At 36.7% G+C, this 23838-nt stretch overlaps 1 protein-coding gene across 1 annotated transcript in view; it reads left to right on the top strand.

Annotated features, from left to right (window-relative positions):
• FBN2 (fibrillin 2) overlaps nt 1–23838 on the top strand; it is a 2449070-nt gene that overhangs the window by 645597 nt on the left and 1779635 nt on the right. The window contains exon 6 of the mRNA XM_044060803.1: nt 6623–6820. Within this exon, the coding sequence (XP_043916738.1) occupies nt 6623–6820 (198 nt within the window). The remainder of the gene's footprint in view (nt 1–6622; nt 6821–23838) is intronic.

Below are 23838 nucleotides of genomic sequence, written 5' to 3'. Positions count from 1 at the left end.
CAGCATCATAGGTCACTGCAGTTAGAAAATGGTAACAACAGTGTAAGACATTGTCCTAAAGGCCTGAGATGGGCTTAAAACTCACTGAGCTAGAAAGTGAAGCAAAATGAGATCAACTGAGAAGGAAGTAAGTGGGTAACGGATAGAAGGTAGGCAGGTGGTGGTTTGTAAGTCCATGCACACAGATGCCATTAGTCAGGAAAACCTGCTTCCAGGCTTAGGGATAGTAATGTCAGAAAATGCACTAGATGGGGTGATATGTGGTATAGTATCCTAAAACTCTATTTAAGTATAAAGAATGGACTGTTACTTGTTCATAAGGTATTGTGAACTTAAACAATAGGAAAGCATTCATCTGTGCTACCAAAATACTGTAACAACGGTATCACTACTTAGAAAACAGAATACCTTAAACCTCTTTTAAGGCGGCCCAGAGAAAATAGACATGAGACCTCTTAAGGACGTACAGTTGTAATAGCTACATGTTTTCTGAATGCCCACTGTCTGTTTACATTTTTAAGTCACTGTTAATGCAGTCTGGTCAATAAAGCTAAATCCTACAAGCTGTGGATATGACATGTTTCACCTCTTTCATGGGCACATTAGCACAGTATAAGTGCATAGTTCTCTGAAAACATTTAAAAGTAATGTAGCTAGGGCAGGGTGAGAGGGGGAAAGTGATGGTTGGAAGGCACAGTCAACTGATCCTGATCACTCTTTAATTCATAGCGGCTTTTAAAAGCTGGTATTGCATTTGTGGTCAAACCTGAGTAGTATAGCATTACCTGTATGATCTAGACTATAGCAACTGTTTGCTGTGTTGTAGCAAACAGTTTGCTACAGTTTAAAACCTTTCCTTTTTTATAAACTAAAACTTGAGTGGTGGAGAACTCTGTGTGGAGTATAAACATTTTTTCCATGTTGGACATAAACTGTAACTATAACAACTGCTTGTTTATGAGCTAAATTTATTGCCATAGATTGCCTCTTCAGTCCACAATTAAAAAAAGGGGCAGTTGTTTGCTTTATATATTTTTATATATTAGGAAGTTAGCTTGCTATCTATAATGATCCCAAATCTCTGACAAGTTCTGATACCCTTGATAAGTGTAAGCAGGGGTTTGGAATCAAAACTCTCAAAAAGCAATACTGTCTATTCCATTTCTACTCTTTCTCCAAAGGGGAAATATTTTGCAGTATTGTACAGAGGTGTGGGAAAGTCTGCAACATATACCTAACAGAAGGAACGTTTTGTTATCAAAAGGTTTTGCACCATTTTAATCTCACATTTATCTAATGCACTCAGAATAATTGAGGTTATATTCTTCTCCATGTGGACTTTAAATATAAGAGAACAATGTTAGAATGATTATTTATTCTTTTTTATTTTATTCATTTATGAATATATGCAGGGTGGAGACATAACTCTACTGCATCTGACACCATTCTTTTTAATGAGTTTTGCATTAGTCAAAGTTCACTGAAAAGCAGTAACATCATGGAAATAGAATGTTGGGGAGGGTCTTTTCCCAAAAGGTATCTTTTTTCCCCTCTGTCTTCCCAAAATAAAAAGTATCAACATATGCAGAGATAAGTGTACAACACCATGCTCACTTTTTGCTGGATTTGTCCCAGATGAAGAAGAACATCAGTTACAAATAATGTAAGAACATAACATTTTATTGTTACTATCACAGTAATTTTCTGATAGGTTACAAGAATTAATTTCATCTGAATTTTCTGTAGCTTGAGAATATTTGCTTTATTATGGTTAGAGGATCAAACAGCAGAGTCATATTATGGCTTTTCAAATGGAGAATATGATTAGCAGTAAATGGTGTTGATCTCAAAATAACAGAACGCATCCTTGTGTTCTGTTATAATGGAGAATATGATTAGCAGTAAATGGTGTTGATCTCAAAATAACAGAACGCATCCTTGTGTTTCCAGATCTGTTTGGAAACAGGAGGCACATTTTGGGCAGCTAAAGATATCATCACTTAGCAGCCATATAACATGAAAGTTTTCTGTCAGTGCTTGATGTTGTGCTGAATGAAAACATAGGTAAATAATTTTTATTTTATTTGTATATCTATCTGTCTATTTTACTACGCATCCATAACTCTCAAAGTATTTGTTCTCAGATGTTTGCTCCAACCCTCCTAAAAACTGGACATTATTTTGAGAAGTTTTAAGTTTAAAGTACCAATATCTCAAAAATGTTCCTAATTTTGGACTTTTCCCAAATTATTTGTGCTGGTCCATAACACTAGAGGTAAATGTTGAGAAGTATGTATATATCCATCCATCTATTTCCATACGCTGTCTTGATGGGCCAGCAAAGAATTTACATTTTCACTAGAGTCTCAGGAAGGTAAACTCCAAATATACTACAGAGTCATGGCAATAACAGAGACTAGTGCAAGGAAAATGTAACAAATTAAATGTATAAATCAGCAGAGATACAGTACATGTAAATAAATAGATATTACAGAGTGCAAACAGCAAACAGCTGAAGGCACAACTTCATCAGTACGAGATAAATCCATGCCTCATTTCTCAAGGTGCAGCATACATTTTTTTGAGAAGATGAGACACTCCTCTCAGTTAGAGAATGAGGACCATTCCTAATCTCAAAGTAAAAAAAAAAAGGTGTCAAAGGTTATGCATTGCTGAGTGCCATAAAGTACTCGGTCAGCATCTGGAAACAAACACTGAGTATTATGGCCTATATTGCACTCACTGCATATTAACACTTTCAACCCAAGCTGTGAGTACTGTTGCATAAAAGACCATAGATTCACCAGTAATTCAATAGCCATAGATTTCTGTAGTCTGCTCACATATGTTAATTACAGAAGTAATGGAAGTCCAGCAGGGTTTCCAGGGACACATATAAATATTCACTGGGTCCTAGCCCTGGTCTGATTGATAGTTATATATGCTAACTACCTTCATTCTCTAGACCATAGTTTGATCCTCTGAGTCCATTTGCCTGATTTGTGATTCTGAGCAAGTTACTTAACCAGAGTGTGCTCCCAGGTTGTCTCTGAAAAGATGCCTCTGCATCAACAATAATAATAATATAAACTGTTACTTTCGATCACATCAGAATTGCTAATACTAGTTCTGACATTTGAATCTGTTCACATTTGCAGCATTTTAAAATGATCACAAGAAAATAATGTATGTAATTTGAATTTTGATAAAAATGATATTACATTAATACGCATTAATGATCACATCAGAAGCGCTGACAGGAGTCCTGAGGTATGAATTATTTAGGCTGCATTTGCAGCATTTTAAATGATCATGATAAAACAACATGCTTCATTTTAATCTGGCTTAAAATGATATTGCATTAGCAAGCACTGTTGATCACTGAGAATCCATATATAACATTGTTCTGTTGATTAAAAATACATTGGTTTCACAGGAAATACTGGTCTTAGGGAAGCAACATATAGCACTTTCCCGTTGCTTAAAAATACTGCTTTTATAAGCACTGTCTCGAATTGTGACAAGCAAACTGTATAGCAGGGAAGCAGCCGCCAGCATGCAGCATTTTCATCTTAATAAAAACAAAATTACAATGTTTTATGAAATATTATTTGTCACAGGGAAGAAATATAAAACATTTTGCTGCTGTGTTAATAAAATGGCTTACCTTATATGCGCTCACATAAGTGCTAGTAAGTATAAGTGGGCTGGTTTCGCATGAGTGAAATAAAAGAGATGATCATGGAAAGGCAACATACAGCAATTTGCATTTGATAAGATACCAGTTTCTTTGGTGTCAGAGGCACTCACAGATCTTGCCAGGCTTAAGCAATGTACTGCTGTTCTCATTGACATTTTCATTGGCATTAGCCGGGATGACAACTCTTAGTCTCTCAGATGGCAGAGGATCTGAAAACAGCTTTCTCTCATTAATGTCATTATTGTAAGCAAAATGTTTTCTGTCCTTATAGGAGGTTTGACCATATGTAGTGCTGCATATATTTTCAGTTATCAGGTGATTCTCTTTGAGAAGAGATAATTGTACATTATCTCTTGAACTGGTTCAGCTCAGGAAACCATCAGTAATATATTTTCATGACTAAAGATATCAATTAAAGAGGTATTATTAATTGGATGGCTTTATGATGCAACTGATCAATAAGAGTCATTGATCCCTGCAGAAGTACTAGCAGTAGTCTAGACAATTGCTTTTTGTCCTACATTTTAAGTATTTTAAAATAATTGATTTGAAACAACAAACTCTTATGCTTTTTACCAAGATCTGTAACACTCATCAGAAGTGTTACCAAAATCATCAGGCTTCTGTCTTTTTAGCATGTGTTTGCAGAGTCAACATGCAATATTCAACCTTGATTTAGACATTGCATTGTTGTAAAAAAAAGCTGTTGAATGTGTGAAAGCAATATGCAGCAGTATAGTGTTTTAAAATACATTGCTTTTATAATTGGCAGCTGGAGCATAAGCAAACCATTGAACTGTATTAAGGAAAAGTAACTGACGATAATTTTAATCTTGATAGAAATATTGTGCTTTAAAATGCATTTGTTAATTGTGGGGAAACATCAAACAGCATTTTATGATAATTAAAAAATGGTTTACTATGACTTAACCAAACAGCAGTCAGTTCATGGTCAAAATCATGGTTTCCAAGGAGCAGTTAATCAAACCAACAGAGGTTGAGCATGTATAATTGAGTTGCATGGTGTACTCGACCTTTTCTCAAGCAATATACTGACAATGTGAAGGGAGGTTGCACTTCAGTGAGGAACAGGGAATTAGTCCATTTCCTCACTGTAGTACGATGTCGAAGTTCGTATATTTAATGTACAGGGAGTGTGGAGGGTGCAGGGGGCATAGCTCCCCTGCAACGTAGTGGAATTAAAGTACCATTGACTGTAAAGTTCAATGGTATGTTAATGTGCATAGCAAGAGGTGAGTGATGTCACTTCCTGCTATGTTGAATACATCAGGCCATGGTTGCTGATGTATTCATTTTTGCTTTGGTTTCCTATACGAAATTTTGTATTAAGCATTTTGGGTCAACATTTTCCATGTTCAACCAAAGCTGATTGGAAATTTTAGTAGTAAACCTTAAAAAAATTACATTGCTTATACAACTACTGACAGAAGTAGTGTTGAACAACAGAACTGATTTCACATGACTCAAAAAGATGACAATGGAGATAATATACATACAGAAATTAGTTCTTGATTAAAAAAATAGCTGCACTTCTGTGACCTCAGAAAAACTCAATACTTAAGTAGTACACCATTAGTACCATGACATGTCTGTTGGCGTGCGTTGACAGTGTCAGTGATGGCTTCATTTCAGTGCACTGATTATGAGCAATAATCCTAAAATTCAGTGCTTTGCCTTTTCATTCTATATTGTTTAAACTATTTTTGAAGTTTTCCTCATTTCAGTGAAAGCCAGTCAGTACCAAACCAATGTGTTTATATCCCACATGTGCAAGCCAAAACTATGATGCGTTTGTTTGTTTATTTATTTAGCTCAATGTGTTGTCATAGATCTGCGATAGGTCAGAAGAGTGAGTATCTACTTTTCCTGCACTTATGAGTTCAGTCTGTATGTGTGCATGCCATAAACCGTATGAAATGGATGATGATTTGGCATTTAATTTGCTTTTTCATACCATTGTTGTCCTATAGTGTACATTGTTTTTTGTACTACTTCAGATACAAGGTAGAGGTTTGATTCTAACCTCTGGTTACTGGCTGGGCTTGTAATAGGTACCCTGGTAGCCTAGTATTTACCGATGAACATGTGAATGTTTGGATAAAAAGTCAAGTATTGCCTTTTTGTGGACACCAATAATTTCTCAATCATGCAAACCACACAAATATTTCTTCTGTAATAAGTGTTCTGGCATTATACAAGGTTTTAATGTCTTGAGCATGCTATATCATTATTAAATGTAAGTCATCATTGTGATTAGGTGACTTATAAGTACATTAGAAGACTGAACTGCTAACTGGAAATACACAGTAAAGGGGCAGATAAGTTAGATGCTATAGTCACACTGTAACTAATGCATAACACTTGCTTCAAAGCACAGACGTTCACTAGCAGAAATGTACCTTTCAAATGTAAACTCAGTGTGAAGTTTCCAAATATTTTATTCCATCTCGCAAACTGCTTGAGACAATTGATTATATACAAAACAAGTTAATGCACAAGCATAATTATTCACACCAGTACATCATTAAAATTAAATCACACTCTGTACTGAAACAATATTAATGTGCTCTTATGACACTGTACTAGAAAGGAGTTACTCACAGTACAAAAGGTTTAGCTAATGTTTGTCAGACATGCCAAGATAAGCTCTTTTCTTTTTCTGGCTTGCCCTATAGACTTGTACTATAGCCATGAATGCATTCTTCTGAATCCAAGCTAAAACTTAATACGAATACATTACACTTTTAGATGCTGAGTAAGTACATTATCAGCTGAACTCTATCATCTGCTTTGCCTTTATGGGTCTACTTATTTCTGAACTATTCAACATGTGTTTAGTGCTATCATATAGCATTCATTACGCAAGTCCTCATTAACTTTCATTTTTTTTTCTTTTTACAGACTATAGAACAGGCCCTTGCTTTACTCAGGTTAATAATCAAATGTGCCAGGGGCAGGTTACTGGTATTGTCTGCACAAAGACTCTCTGCTGTGCCACTATTGGACGGGCCTGGGGCCACCCTTGTGAGACCTGTCCTGCTCAACCTGAGCCCTGCCGCCGTGGTTTTATTGCCAATATCCGCAGTGGAGCATGTCAAGGTATGCACACCTATTCTGTACTAAGCTTTAGGTCCTACATTTGTCATATGTACGAAGCTGTATATGTAACCAGTACATTCAGCATGTAACATAATTGCCACATGTTGCCATTCATTTTGTTAACTGAGAAAGATGACAGACAACTGATGAGCCAAGACATAATGTGATGTAGATGTTAAGCAACAGCTTAACATGTCTAGATTTGATTGGCTGACAGAATTTCCATTATTGTCTATATTTTATGCATATGATTAACTCGTAGTTAAGATGAATGCATTACGACTATTTTGAAATTTGTCAGGTATTATTAATGACTTATAATGGTACTGTAAATCCTTACACATCCTCCAGCTGCATTAAACAAAGTCAGAGAGATACTGAATTTAACAAGATTTAACAAGGAACTTAAAAGTCTATTAAGCCAAAGAATGAGGTCTGTTGCAGCACTGTTTTTTTTTTTTTTTTTTTTTTTTTTGTTTTGGTTTTTGGAAACTTGACATGTACTAGACATTACACAGCTAGCCATAAATATTTAGTATGGAAGTTTTCATAACTGAAGTTAATCTACAGGACTAATCATTCCAAAAGACTAAAAGACGTTTAGGAGGTAGACCTACCTTAGGTTAAGAAATGTGGCATAGGTTTATAAGATCCTCTCCACTCAGGTAGGCAAAAGCAATATTCTGTTAATAAAGATACATAGCTTATCCATTCAGAAAGTGACTGATCATGTGAATTTGAAGGCCAAAGCATGGATTTTGTAAGAGGTATCTCGTTTAATGTTTGTTTGAACTCTGAGTGCTACACCTTCCAAACTGAAGGTATGCTTGGTATTAAGGACAGAAATGCATGATAAGTAAAACCCATGTATCCCTGCCTCCATTTGTAAAGGCTCCATTGTAATGTGATGAAGTGAGTATTTTCTTAGAAGAGTGACTCCCTTTTCCTCAACTATCACTATTTGATATTTTTTATTTATCATTAAGGATGTTGGAATAGTTTGTCAACATTTCTTAAGATATAGTACTATTAGTTCTGGTCCTCTGAGTCCTATATATGGTATAATACACTTCTAGATGCTAATTTTCCCAAAGGAAATGGGTGAAATTACTTTTCATAATTTGAAATGCAGTTTCTTATATTAGAAGAAATTAAGTCCTAGGCTAGGTGAACTATTTTCTTCAGGGAATTTATGGATTTAAAAAAAAAAAAAAAAAAAAAGCAAAAGGCTGAAATTTAGAATTCCGACCTTATACAAATTGTAGTGTAAGTGGGTGCTGCGTGTCAGAGTTTTGCCTCACTGAGTCCTCCTCTTTTAAACTAGATGAACAGACTTGTAAAGACCTCCTTCTGCTAATTTTTGAGGTTGTGTACATTTAACATGTCCAATACTTTGTATATCATCTTTAATAGGCTTAGTATCAACTTGAACAGCGGAATCCCCTGCCCTAACTTGAATAGTGGGAAGAAACATTGCTAAAATTCCACTTATATTATTTTACTTGAGCTGTCAATAAAGATCACTTCCTCACCAAGGATTGTGAATGAATCTGTCCTAGGAAAAATAATAATGTCTCCAGATTCCAAGGGGATGCAGTAAGGTCTGTTGATAGTTGAATGAAATGATTTCCTTATATATGTTTTCCTAGTGATAAATAGATCAGAACAACCAAAATGATGTACAGCCATATGTGTTTCAGTTACAGTGCTTGATGTAGGGGGCACATTCACTAAAAAAGAATTTAAAGTCATACAGGACTGAAAGCAAATGACTTTCATGAGGGAAATTTAGTTAGTTGCCTAGAATGGGGAAATAATCTATCCCTGGCACTGTTCTTGTCCTGGTAGTGCATATTTTTCTATAATATTTTATCCTCCAATGGCTGAAAGCAGTTGAAAGCATTTGAAGTTAGTAGCATTTCTGAGAAGAGGTTCCATGTTTCTTTGTAGAACAGCAATAAAGTTCTATAGTGACATCAGAAAAACACAGTATCATTTTGAATAATTTCCTGATATTTCCTGAATTCCTTAGATGTATAATCTGGCAGGAATATAAAGAAAGATTAAGATAAAATCTAGCATGATTTATATAAACTATAGCCTACCAGTATCATCAGGTGTTTCCTGAATTACTCCAAAAAAGATTTTATTCAGTAGGCCAGTCCTCCTACGTTTCATTCTGAAATGAACTACCCATTGCTTAGTAACCATACATTTTTATTTTATTGTGTACAAAGGTGGGGTAGATATGTTTTTAATCTACAAGAGTAATAGTAAATTAAAAGGCCAACATGTTTGGTTCAAATGGTCATTTTGAGCTCTGTTGATTCAGTGTAAGTGAAATGAGTTGCATAGAAGTTTAGTTAGACTGAGTGTGAATCTTATCCAAATCTGCTTGTTGAGCAGCACCCTACTGCATACTGCAGAGAAAGTGAATATGACAAGGCACCATGTAATATGTGGTTTTCTATGTTTACAGCACAGACAGTAGTCTTGCCCATCTGAATATTTTTACAGATACCTCAGTGTACATCATTTGCTGATAAGCTTCTACATTTCTCAGTGAAAAGTCCAAATTTGTCCATCAGGTCATAAGCATTCTGTAGAAATTGCAAATAAAATAAATGTGTCAACTCATTACTGAGGTTGTGTGACATTGTGCTACCTGAATGCACTTTAAGGACCTTTGGGAAAAGAAAACCCATACGTTTTTCATCACACTTATTTAAAATAAAAAAAAATAAAAGTCCCCATCTCTGCAGATCTTAAACAATATGGATCTATTTTAGTTTGTTGAATTTTTAAATTGTTAAAATTCATATGGTCAAGAACATATGATCAGCAATTTAAAATATGTAAATCCAACTATGGAAAAGAAATAGTGTTTTTGAAGGGGGTAAACCCCTACAGCCCCATGCACCTCCTGGTAATTACACATACTAACTCTGAGATCACACTGCAGTGGGGAAAAGGGCACATTCTCCAATCTACACTGTACCATGATCTCCATGCAACTCTGTTACTTTTCCACATTTGTTTTTTGATATTTTAAGTTGTTGATCATTTGGTCTCAGCCATATGAATTTCAACAATTTAAAAATTCAACAAACGAAAATAGACTCAAAAAAACTTTAGCTATCATGCCTTTACTTATAATTTATTTCAGTCATAAGTATTATAAAGCAGTCATTTAGTCCATCTCTGTTACTAAACAAAGAATATTGCAGCATCAGATAACTAGCTGAAGTAAATAGTTCATATAGTTTCAGTGAGATAATGTGGTACGTGCCTTTGGTGGTTCACCAAGCACTGTAATACATTCTCCATCACCAAATAGCCTTAAAAATCTCAAATTATGCACACATTTCTAAAGGGGTAAATAAAGCAAATACCTCCCAATGAAAAAAAAACTCTAGTATGCAGAAAGAAAATCTCAAGTGTATTACAGTTGGTTTTGAATGCCAGATGCATCATGGCTGAGTGTGAGTAAGTGATGTTTATCCCATAATGGGGACCACTGATTCTATACAGCCTGAGTGATGAAACTAGAGACCCCCCATGACCAGTGGTGAATACATAAGTTACCCACAGCCTTACCTATAGTGCATTGCTGTTACACTGTAGTATTATATATAAATAAATGTGCTTGTTACCTTACGTACTTATTTTAATAAAACCATTCTATACACCTTATATTTTCCTGTTTGCGGTAGTTCCATCTATTTACTGTTCTGTGACTCTGAGCCAGCAAATATGTCATTATGATGTACAGTGCAAGGGTGTAGCTAGGCATACGCCATGTACTCAAATGGACACATTTATTTTCTGAGCATCTCTTGGAAATGTAAGCACAGGCTGTCTCGAATTGTGTACTGGAACAGTTACAGTACAGAGACATAAAAAGAATACTTGTCTAAAAGGACTAAGCCTCAGAAATAGCTTTTTATGGGTATAAATTGTAACAGCTGAAAATAAAGTGTCCCTTTCCTATATATCTGGGGGTAGCATTTTTTTAAATGATAGGTGGGTGATAGTTCCCCATTACACAGGAGCACAACAGATAGTGTTGTTGTCTCACAGCAAGAGGTTCTCCAGTTCGATTCTTGGCTGGGGTGCCTTCTGTGCAGAGTCTGCATGTCCTCCCTGTGTTCATGTATGTCTCCTCTGGGTACTACAGTTTTCTCCCACATTCCAAAGGCACGCAGTGGGTGGATTGGACACTCTAAATTGGCCATAGGTGTGAGTGTGTGTGTGTGAGTGCGAGTGTGGAAGAAGTACCACAGCAGGGCTAGCACTTGTCAGTGTAAACCTTGGCTCTAGATGATTGTCGCTGTTAAAGTTACACCCTGACCCCATGTGGACAAATGGGAAAATGGGGTTGTGGATGAATGGAATGATGGATGGAGGTAGGAGGTGGGGGCAACAGTATTAGATCTGAGGAAAAATTGTAACTTTTTATCTACACCCTTGGTGTACAGTGTATGCTTATGAATGCAGTAATGCATTTAAAATGCAGTAGGCTTTCTGCCTGTGAAGTTGTGTCATATGCGCTATGTAGCAGTGATAGGAAATAGATGTTTGATAAAATGTGTACTTTAAAAATCTTTTCATCCTGATGCTATAGTATACAAAGGGATTGATCACATGTATGAAAAGGAAATAAATATAAGGAATCCATAATATGCTTGTTTCATAATTTTTTTTAATTGTTAGAAAGCATGGTTGCATGCTGCATTGTTATGTCATAGAATCTTTGTCTATAAAATGCAGCTGCAACAATTCCATATCACTAGAATAGCTATTGGGACTTGAAGCTCTTATACATCTCAGTATTTTGAATCAGCTAGCATAAATTCTGCATGGAACAGTTATCATTTATATTTGTGTGGGAAATGATTGGTACTAGGAACAGACCATTAGCAGTCGGTGTCCATTTTGAACTAAGAAGGGGTATTTCACCCATGACAGTGCTTCCTTATGACTTCAGACATAATGGTACAAAGCACGATGGTGATGCTGTGGTCACATTTATACATGAGAAAGGAAAAGACGCAGGCACTTCCAATCCTGCCTTGCATGTGTTATGTTACAGCAGCTGAGAAAATGCTAATAATCCAGAGAGCATAACCAGATGCAACCCAGTGCTGTTCACAATATAACTGCTTAAAGGGATTGCTCAGTGAATATAGGCTCATAGGGAAGGACTAGGCTAGCTGCCCTGGAGGGTCATTTTATGCCTAGCCAATTTCCCTTTTTGTGCTCAAACTAACCCATCCCATTTGGTTATAGATTGATCTTATCCCTTTCCTAGATCTAGGTTGCACTTGAATATGGACAGGAATAAATTTTGTTTTATGCAGATGAGGAGTCTGTTCCATAGCAGTGGTATCCTCTATGAGATATACGTGTTCCTCAAAACTGTTCTGTTGATGTTGGAAAACAGGTTTAGCTCCCTTGTCTGAGTATTTCTGATTAAAGTTGACCTATTGATGCACAGTAAATCTATCAGTAATATCAGGACATGATATTTAGGCCTTGTATCATTTTACTAATATTATCTCTGTGGGTGTTCCAGTTGTTGCATGTGTCTGGGCAGATACATGCCAAAGGAGGCATTTATTCACTTACTGGCCTAATATGGACTAAGTAAAGGGGAACAATGATATCCCTAGATCTAGACATAATCCCTTTGTTTATAAGCTGTGCAATATAAAATGACTTTTTTACAACAATGGATACATGTTGGTAAAAAATAAGGTCACTGTCCACATAAGGTCCCAAATCCCAAACAACTGTGCCAAGTGTTAGGGGCATATTCTCAATGTAGTACTTCCCTGGGGTAGATGACTTTCCAGTGGATACAATAATGCATTTTTGGCACAAGTTATTTATTTGAGACAAAATTTTCTGACGGATGGCTAAGTCATTTGGAGATTCAGTGACTGCTCCCAGCTTGGAGTCATCTGCAAACTTAGTCAGCCAGAACACAAATCATTCTACTCTATAAAATGCAAAATACTAAGATGTGTAAGAGCTTTAAGTCCCAATATCTGTTCTAGTGATATGGAATTGTTGCAGCTGCATTTTATAGATAAAGATTCTATGACATAACAATGCAGTCTATATACTGAGGGTTTTTACTAGACAGGACCAGAGAGCCAATTGTTTTAAGTTATGCACCAAAGTGTAAGATGCTATCCATAATAGACCTTTGAGAACTTTATAAATGAATTCCCTGGCTTGTAGTTTAATGCAGTAGCCAAGTGTGGACAAGTGAATTGAATATTTATTGAGCACCTATAGTGGCTAAAGATGGACCAAAATGTGCAAGCACCCATATCACACGTAAGAATGCTTGCTACAATAGCTGCGTTCACATTGATTTTGCAGAACCATTCAAGGCCCCTGTATTTCTAATTGCTTTGTATGCACATTTCAGATGGATAGGTTTTGTTTGCATTGATTAGATCTCTTTCAGCAAAGTGGCTACAATGTTTCTGCAGTGTTTGCAAAAGTGGCTGGCATGAACTAATTTTGCAGTGTTAGTGGTCCCCATTTCCGTCTGAGGATTTCTGAATGTTCACAAAGCATGATTGGATTAAAGATTCCACATGTGCTGCCCATCATTAAACCAACGGTGGGTTACTGGGATTGTTTGTACAGAAAATGAAGTAAAGAGGACTGATTATGACATTATTTCCTTTTTATTCTGAAATGCAGTACATGTGACCACTAGCACATTGTTAGTATTACTGTTCCCGAATCAGATTTATGAGGTTCCTTCTAGACTTGATAAAACAAGATTTCTTGACAGATATGTAAAACAAGCCATTTGAAAATACAACTGACACACTAAGCAGAAATGTCACTGCTGCTCAACATGTATTGCTGGAAACAATAGAAATGAAATTAGTGACCAGTATAAACTCTTTCAGGACTGGGGACTTTAAAATATGGCATATGGAAAAGTCACACATCTAAACTTCCTAAAAAGCCTGACACCTATTTCAAGATGGCTGTGCTTTGATGATAAAACATATGACAAGATGTGCATCTCTAGAAAGAAGGCTGACTAAAATCACTTCCAAAAATGGATGGATAACCAGATCCATAGCAGAAAAACTTTGAAATTCAGGCATGTACCTCAAGATAGGCGGACAATGATGAATATAATTGAACCATGATGAATGGCCAAGACTTTGTCTCCAGAAGAATGATTGAGCAAAGGATGCACTGTGTCTCCTCAAATTATCTGAAGTGAGATAGCAAATGCCCAAAAAGAATATCTTGTAACTGACAGCTCAAATTCACAAATGCTGGCAACACATGGACTTAATTTTATCAAGTTATAAGCAAATAACACCACCTGACAGCTATGGAAGAAATATTTTCAAACAATCAAGTTCTGATCTCCCCTTTATGTGGAGTCGTGACCACTATACCTGCTAACTTTATTATTCACACTCTGATGTCACTGCATCTCAAAGAGTACTCACTGACAAACTTTTCCTCCAAGAGATTATGAGATTGAAGTAAAGAAACTACAACGTGTGAGTTGTCAAACGTCTCCTATGTCAAGTGAATAACAGCAAACAAGCAATTGCGCCCAAAAGAATTACGTCTGAACAGTAGTGGTCCAAGCTCCTGTGATGTGATAAATGTGCTCTAATCCTTGACTAAATCTCTGTTTTGGCCATATTTTAAGACAAGCAGTACAGAGGTAGAATTGTGCAGTGTGCAGATAAAATCTTTGACGCTGATCCAAATGGAGTCTCAAAAATGCTTTAAATTTAGCCTGATGTGGCTCCCACAACAACTGATTTTGTGAGGGACAGTATTGTAAAATAAAAATAAAATACCATGGTCTAGTTATATGATAGTTGAGGGATGTCATGGTTTTGTGTAGTGGAAATGTTCTTTCTTTCACATAAGTACATCAGTATGTCATATACATTGAAGCATCATCTTAAATAATTTTAGCATTGAGCACAGATTCTGTGTTAGTGTTAAAAGATTTATTGGTCACTAATTTTTATAACCATATAATTTTATACTACTAAGTAGTATAATTTAGCATTTAAAATCTTTGTCTTTACATCTTTGCATTATTCCACTGAAAACACTATCGTTTATTCACTGTATATAGAACTGTATGTGAATATTAAACTTTTTTTAATTATAATGAATTTTTACATTTAAATGTATTACATAATTGCTTTTCTGGATTGCAACTCAAATGGAAGGAAGTACAGTGAATTGGTTTTACTGCCCAAAGGCCTAGGTTTTTGAGCACTTCTAGCTGGCCACATGTTTTTCTATTAATTTGTTATACTCCTTTTTTAACATTATTCAGAATGCAAAGTAAAAGTGTTTCAGCTTGGTTATAAAAATTCCCCAGTAATAAAACTCATGCAGACTGGTGAGGTTATGCAAGTGAATTTGTGGATGCAAATTTGCATGGATAGTGGCAACTCACAGTCTGTGGATGATTCAGAGACACAAATAGTGTGGTTGTGAAAGGCTCAAAATAACATGGTATGCAGATGCTAATAAATGCATAATGACATGAAAATTAAGAGTTCTATGCAAATGGGCCACATAGGGTCTGAAAGTGAGGAATCCCAAAATGACAGATTGATGGAGTGACAGAGAGGGTCCTTGTTGAACTGGGTTGTCCACAAGGGGAGGTGAAGAGGATGCACAAGATGTCCATTCCTGCAGACACTAAGGGATGTATAGTCTCAGCCATCCCTCACTACCTACTCAAGATTTCATTTCTGTATATTAAAACAAGACTCTTTCCCAGAAAAATCAGTTACCTTTCTTCTCCTCCCAACTTTCAAACCTTATGGCTACCGACTTTGTCCCCCTGTACCACATTACTCTTGTGTGCCAAGCATTGCCCTCCCCTGTCCCTAAGCACAACCCTGCACATTATATTACTAAACCCCTTCCCCTAACAGTGCCATGACAGAAGACAAAAGTAAATGGAATAAATGCAACACCAGGCAAACACAGCACTGATGCTATGCTGTTACCTTACCCACACTCTAGCATTCTACCTATCTACCTATAAAAGTAAGCTACCTGCAATCGATACATACATAAAGAGCCTATTCTTCTCTTTAAGCAGTCACTGTGATTAGGTGGAGATGTGGCTGCCAGATTATGGGAACCCTGTTCATCCCTGACATTAGGAAGTATATTTCATTGAAGGGTGGTAGATGGAATGAGCTGCAAAGTCAATGAGTCTGACATATTTTAAACATATTGAACATGTAGCATAAGAGCAAAGAAAGAAAGTCAGCTGTGCTGGGACAGATGTTGGATGAAACACCCAGGCAAATCAGTTAGATTCCTTGTCAGCCTTTTCTGGTGTTTTCTGATAAGATATAATAGCATTTAAACAATTTCACCATTACACGAAGTGTATATTAAGTTTATATCTTAGGTCTTCACAGTTTATTCAGTACATATAGTCTCCTCCCCATAGACACATTACTATGGCCTTGATAGCTATATTACGTTTGTCTTTCACACGTGCACGCACACACGTGATTCTAATGTTGCCTGATGCTGTAATATCACACTAGAGCTCAGTATTCCGTGAGCTCTTCAGTTGCCTGACATTGTCTCAGGAATATATTTCCTGCCACCGCCATGAGTGTTGAACAGAAACAAACATCTAGTATATCCTTCCTTCTGTAGTCATCCATGCATGCATGTCCTCCTTTTACCATGTTCTCTATTCATTTTTTTTTTTTTGCTCATGCTAATCTAAAATTTGTAAAAAGTATTGTTTTAGTCCATGGAAAACAGTATCAACAACTTATCAAAACTGGGCACATTCCTTGATTGTTCATCATTGTAGCATTCTGTAAGAAACTTCAGGAATTTGTGTACGTTTCCTAAATGTATTCAGTTATAAACAGCCACTGGTAGAATAAATAGTCTTTCATAATTTCCACTTCTTGCAGGGCTGTTAACCTTTTGATTTATTTATGAGACCCTCTGATGGGCTTATCAGGAAGAGAAGAAGTCTTTAAATCATTGCACAGATCTTTGAAATGAAATTAATGAAGATACAGACCCCAGGAAAAGTACTGTTTTCACAGCTGCAGCCATTGAATTCAGTTTGCTCTTTTGACCATAACAGAACGGGACTGCATATTGACCTTTACGGAAGCAAGACAAGGGGATACTTGATGATACATATGATGATACATATTACATTGAGCATGTGCAGACACCAAACAGCCTGGCTACTGTCTGTAAAGTCTGCAATTAATGTTGTCCCAGCGGATAAGCAGTTAACATATATAATCCACTGGAGGGTCACTGGAAGGTCTCTTTTTCATGGAAAACATGATGTATGTCCCTCTTGGTGGCAGTTATAAAAAGGATATAACAGAAAATGCATAGAAGTCCTTAAAATAAACTCTAACCAAAGGCAAAGGCTCAGTAGTTAAATATGAGACGGAAGTGATGATCATTTTATATTTCTTTTATCCAGCCATCAGGCATATATTTCCCATATGATGAACTTATGTCTAGCCATGTGATTCTGCTCTTCCGAGTACCTGTCAAGCTGTGGTAGTTTCACATGATTAGATGCCTTTGTTTCACTAGTTAAGCCATTGACTTTTTAAACTAACACATAAATTATATTCAGCATTAGGGATATATCAGTAGAAAGCCATAAACCTAAAATAACAAAAATGGCTTGCCCTAAATTTACATTTCAGAGGGATACTTATTCTAACTTCAGCTGACAGGTGTCACAGGTGTTAATTTTGTCTGCTGATATAATTATTTGGTTACAAGAAAGACAAAAAGTTTTAGCTATCCTTAATTTAGTCTTATTTTTCTGAATAACAGATTATCTCTCATCTGTTACTGCTGACCATTGTTCTCTGCTTCTTCCAACTGTATAGATGCAAATATATTTATAACTGCCATTCACAACGGGGAAAACTGTTTTTAAGTAAGATAAAAGTAAAATGTATGATTTTTTTTTATTCTTTATTAGATGCCTAAAGGTATTTCAAATTAACATATATCACATGCAAAATCCAGATTAATGCGATTCATGTATATGTATACAGTAGATATAAAAAGTTTACACCCTCCCTGTTAAAATGCCAGGTATTTGTGATATAAAAAAGAAGACCACAGTAAATAATTTCAAACCTTTTCCCACCTTTAATGTGACCTATAACCTATACAATTCAATTGAAAAACAAACAAATCTGTTAGGGGAAAAAATATAAAAAATAAAAGTCATACAGTAAGCTGGTTGCATAAGTGTGCACACCCTTAAAGTAATACTTTGTTGAAGCACCTTTTGATTTAATTACAGCATTCAGTCTTCCTGAGGGATCTCATTGTTGAAAGGTATCAGTCAGGAGAAGGGTGCATGGAACACAGTGAAGACAGACATCAAAAAGTGGAGAAAATATGGGACAACAGCGACGTTGCAAAGAACTGGACATCCCTACAAAACTGATGAAAAGACAAGACAAAAACTGGTCAGGGAGGCTGCCAAGAGAACTACAGCAATACTGAAGGAGCCGCAGGAATTTTTGGCAAGTACTGGTTGTGTACTACAATCTCCTGTATTATCTATATGTCTAGAATATGAGGTAGGGTTGCAAGACAAAAGCCTTTTCTTGCACAGAAAAACATCCAGGCCCGGCTAAAATTTCCAAACCAATACATCAAGTCTCCCAAAAGCATGTGGGAAAATGTGTTATGGTCTGCTGAGACCAAGGTTGAACTTTTTTGGCCACAATTCCAAAAGGTATGTTTGTCGCAAAAACACTTCACATCACCAAAAGAACACCATCCCCATGATGAAGCATGGTGGTACCAGTATCATGCTTTGGGGTGGAGCTTTAGTTAAGGTGGAGGGAATTGTGAACAGTTCCAAATACCAGTCACTTTTGGCCTAAAACCTTCAGGCATCTGCTAGAAAGCTGAAGATGAAGAGGAATTTCACCTTTCAACACGAGAATGAACCCAAGCATACATCCAAATCAACAAAAGAATGGCTTCACTGGAAGAAAGTTAAAGTTTTAGAATGGAACAGCTAGAGCCCAGACCTAAATCCAATAGAATATCTGTGGAGTGATCTGAAGAGGGCTGTTCGCAAGAGATGCCCTCACAATCTGACAGATATGGAGTGCTTTTGCAAGGAAGAGTAGGTAAATATTGCCAAGTCAAGATGTGCCATGCTGATAGACTCCTACCCAAGAAGGCTGAATGCTGCAATTAAATTAAAAGGTTTTTCAACAAAGTATTAGTTTAAGGGTGTGCACACTTATGCAACCAGCTTATTGTACATTTTTTTATATTTTTCCCCTAAGGTCACATTAAAGATGGGAAAAGTTTTGAAATTATTTATTGTGGTCTAATTTTTTGTATCACAAAAAAAAAAAACTGGCTTTTTAACAGGGGTGTGTAAACATTTTATATCCACTGTGTGTGTGTGTGTGTGTGTGTATATATATATATATATATATATATATATATATATATATATATATATATATATGTGTGTGTGTGTGTGTGTGTGTATAAAATCAGCAAAGAAAATTAAAGAACAATGAAATGGATGATGTAAAAATGCACTTATTGATGAAGGCCTGATTTTATTTCTGGCATTAGGCTATCAGTGAGATTCAGAATGGGCTATGTCATACAGTAAGCCATAACACAAATGGCCAACCACTACCAAAAACCTTTTCTGATTCAGAACAGGCCTACTGCAGTGCTTCTACACTACTGGCAAAATTACCTCAATGGACCGCCTCCATGGCCCTGCCAAATGCTAATGAAACTTTCTAGGGGAGTGGTTAATGCTAGTTAGCTGTTTGTGCTCCTGCCATAAATGCCTGCAGGAAGGGAGTTACACACCTAAGCAATTCAGACAATTGCTCAACTGCATAAATTAGCATGGCTGGCCATGTTAATTGTCAAGGCCAAACTGCTTGGTTACCCCATTATAGTGAATAAGGGGGACCATGTTTTGGGTAATGTGAGAGAAGAGGTAGTTGAGATGTAGTGGTTGTGAGAGGTGTGAGTGTATGTATGTGTGTGGCAGTCTGTTTATTGATATCTTCAGGAGTATGAGTGACCTCAAATAATGTGTGTGTATGTGTGTGTGTGTGTGTGTGTGTGTGTGTGTGTGTGTGTGTGTGTGTGTGTGTGTGTGTGTGTGTGTGAGACAGCAAATGAGAGGAGTGCCTGTGCACTGGTAATTACCTCTAAAAAGTGCTGTTTAGCTCTGGCAGCAATTACATCCATTTCAGAGAAATGCAGATTAGCCAGTAATGAGGTCTTCCTCATTCCAACTAAGTTTGTCTCGGAAGTGAATTTTATGCAATTGAGTAAAGTGGTGCTTTTACCTGCTGCAGTTTGCATTCACATGAGGGATTTCTTCTGAATCCTAGGGTATATATCACTATATACCATAAAGTATAAGCTGTTTTACAATTGACAACAATTGATAGTTTTTGTAACTTATTAGGAAAGCTAGTTTAGACAGTGTGACGTTAGTATGAATGGAAAGATCTCAGAGTAACAGATCCCAACTTCTAACATTTGGATTTCAATGTTTTGAAGCTTTTGACTGTGGAGAGAGGAGAAAAGACATACAGAAACTTGATTTTTTTTTACATAACCTAATATCTATACATAACCCCAAATTATGCTTAACCTTGTACTAAGAGCTGTAAACATCCAAGGGTTTCAAACTTTGGCTATAACTGAGGTATTCAGATTTCACCAGTTCTTTCCAGACAGTCTCTTTAAATTATGAATGCATATGAAACTTTATCACCCTTTACCATGGAGGTATTTTCTATGTCTTTTGATGCATGAGACGATGAAAAATGTTCCAGTTATTTACCCCCCAATCCATAACTTAATGAAATCATCTGAATAATTCAATGTTGGATGTTTTCAGCTGATGTTAATTACAAAAAGAGATTGAGTATCTTGAACCATGCAGTAACAGTGTTTAATGCCACTTAAGCTGACAGGATGAAAATAAATTCTTTATGCTGACCACAAACATTTTAGCAAAGTAAAAACATATTTTTCCAGACTTAGCGAAGTCAGTACTTTCATTTTGACTATGTTTTTGTTTTAAAACTGTTGTAGTTAAGCTAATAAAAGTGGTGTGCAGGGGAAAGCATGCATACTACTGTGATTTTAGGTCTTCCATTTTGAGTCATTGAAGGCATTTACTCTGAATGTTGCTGAGTGGGAAAAATCACTGAAAACACTTTTGGTGATCTTTGAGGTTGCACTTTTCCCCACTGTTATGTGACCTCAGAGTTAGTATACACATAATAAGGAGTGTGGGGTCTTCCTTACATAGGTGTGCAAATGAGGGGCTTGCCTTCTAACAAAAAAAATCTTTTTGTCAAATTTGCCCAATTTTTTTGGTATTTTTTTACTCCACCTAACATTATTCTGCATAAATGGCTTCAGTGACCTTCCTTCCATTGAAAATACTCTTTTCAAGGTCTGCACAGATTCTTTGTAGGATAGACAAACAAGAAACTATCATCCTCTATTATGCTTACAAAGACTGCACAGCTGTGCCTGCTGCCTATATAATAAACATTTAACTTCAGATGTCCCGGATAATTACAGGTTTCAGAGACAAAGGGTTATTACATGTATACAAGGGTCTATATCACATAACTGATGTGTAAAAACTCCAAATGTGAAATCATCGACCCATAACTTCGAAAGCTAAATACTCCGAAGACTAAGAACAACGATTTTTTTCCCAGGAACAAAAATCGCTGTTCCAGTACAAAACCTGAAACAAACGAACACTACAAACTATTCCTAATGTGGGGGGGCCGTGCCCCCACACCCCCTACTTAAATATACCAACTCCAAGATCGCACCACAGTGGAGGAAATAGCAACGCCATGGAAACGGCCCTCTGGATTCTTTCCCTGGGAAAGAATTTGATGTTCCACGGCTTCAGTATTTTCAGTCTTCGTTCGAGGTTCTCAGCTTTCGAGCTTCTGATATACACCCTATAAAAGTAAAGCTAACAGTAATGGAAAGTTAGAAAGTAACATGGAATATTAGAACAAAATTGTCAGTTTTGCCTAAGAAGGAATGCTGAACCTGGGTCTGCAGATGAAGAGAGTGAATATGACAGATAAACAGCTGTGATACCATTAAGATTATTAAGGGTAGCAAGAAGAACCACTGAGAACCAAAAATGTATATTCCAAAATTGTTTAATCCAATACTTAGTGCTTTCGTCTGAATATTAACCAAACTTCTTCAGAGTATATAGAGAGTAAGTCTGGTTACTATTCAGATGAAAGCACTAAGTACTGAATTAAACAATCTTGGAATATATATTTTTGGTTCTCAGTGGTTCTTCTTGCTGCCTGTGGAATTGGAAATCTTCTGGTTGTGGTGTCATGGGTTCTAAATTTGTGATACTGTTAAATCAATAAGTGGGCACTGAGAACTACTCAGGAATTTTTTCCTCCAAATGTCCAAACAGACTGTCTTTTTAGACAGGTGTGGCAAGTTGGAAACAAGACAAATGAAAGCTTCACCTAACTTATGAACTGAAAAAGACAGACAGAAGGACAGCTGAAATAAAGTACGTGCTTGTAGTGTGCATGATTTCTGTTCCTGATATAATGTGTTATGATGAAGTGTCTCGCCATATACACTGGGAAATGAAATCAGAGAGACTTGAATATAGCTCATCGTATGCCATGCAGTATAATGTCACTGATGAGATGAGTGCCCATATGTGATGACATATACCGACACCTGTCTTTTATATTTCTTCATATGTTTAGGTCTTTTAGCGCAGTGACTGGAATGGACCCCATTCCTAATTCAGGTTATAGTTAAAGTTCAAGAAATCTATATACCGTCGGTCATAGATGTTTATCAAGAGTTGTCTTCTCAGCACACAGAATTTAGTTAGCATTATGTCCTTAAGTAGCTCATATGGGGTTACCTGCATTGGCTGCTTACTTAAGTATGTTTAGACATTCATTTTATTATCAGTTACTCATATTGCTAATGGGATTATCAAGCTGTTCTTGGTAGCACATTTCTCCACTTTCTTCTTGCATTTCCTGATAATTTGTAACTTTTTTCTGTCAGTCTGTAATAAACTGCAGTCACTAGATAAATATATTTTAATAATTAATGCTGTTTCTGCCCATTTCTTGATTCTATTTTCTTAATTTTTGATATTGGACAATCCATTGCAATTGTGCCATTAAGCAACAATATTGATCAGTGGGAAAAAGATGCTAAGGATGAAGCTGCCAGGTAACAGGAAAAGAGGAAGGCCTAAGATAAGGTTTATGGATGTGGTGAGAGAGGACATGCAAGTGGTTGGTGTGACAGAGCAAGATGCAGAGGACAGGAAGAAATGGAAAGAGTTGATCTGCTGTGGCAACCCCTAATGGGAGCAGCCAAAAGAAGAAGAAGAATTGATCAGTATAGTGTGAAAAGGTCTATACACATACTGTTCAAACTGATTTTAGTTTGTGACAAATGGGGAGTTCACATTAATGTCATTTTCCAGAGATGACCACTAAAACTGACAGGAATAAATTCATATGGTTGATAGAAAACAACAAGATGGGTGGCCATGGTGGTGCAGCAGTTAGCATTGCCACCTCACAGCAAGAGGTTCTCCGGTTTGATCCTCGGCTGGGGTGCCTTCTGTGTGGAGTCTGCATGTCCTTCCTGTGGTCATGTGGGTTTCCTCTGGGTGCTCTGGTTTTCTCCTACATCCCAAAGACATGCTGTAGGTGGATTGGACACTCTAAATTGACCCTAGGTTTGAGTGTGTTATGTGTGTGTGTGTGTGTGTGTGTGTGTGTGTGTGTGTGTGTGTGTGTGTGTGTGTGTGTGTGTGTGTGTGTGTGTGTGCCTTCTGTGGAAGGCTGGATGTTGGGCTGGCAGCTCGACACTGTAAAACTCCACTGCCAATCATGAGCAGACAG

This window comes from Protopterus annectens, chromosome 2.part0, assembly GCF_019279795.1.
Source record: "Protopterus annectens isolate FY-2018-M chromosome 2.part0, PAN1.0, whole genome shotgun sequence".
NCBI classification, from domain to species: domain Eukaryota; kingdom Metazoa; phylum Chordata; order Ceratodontiformes; family Protopteridae; genus Protopterus; species Protopterus annectens.
Note: the sequence above shows the minus strand (reverse complement) of the source record. Positions and strands in the feature narration are given on the sequence as shown.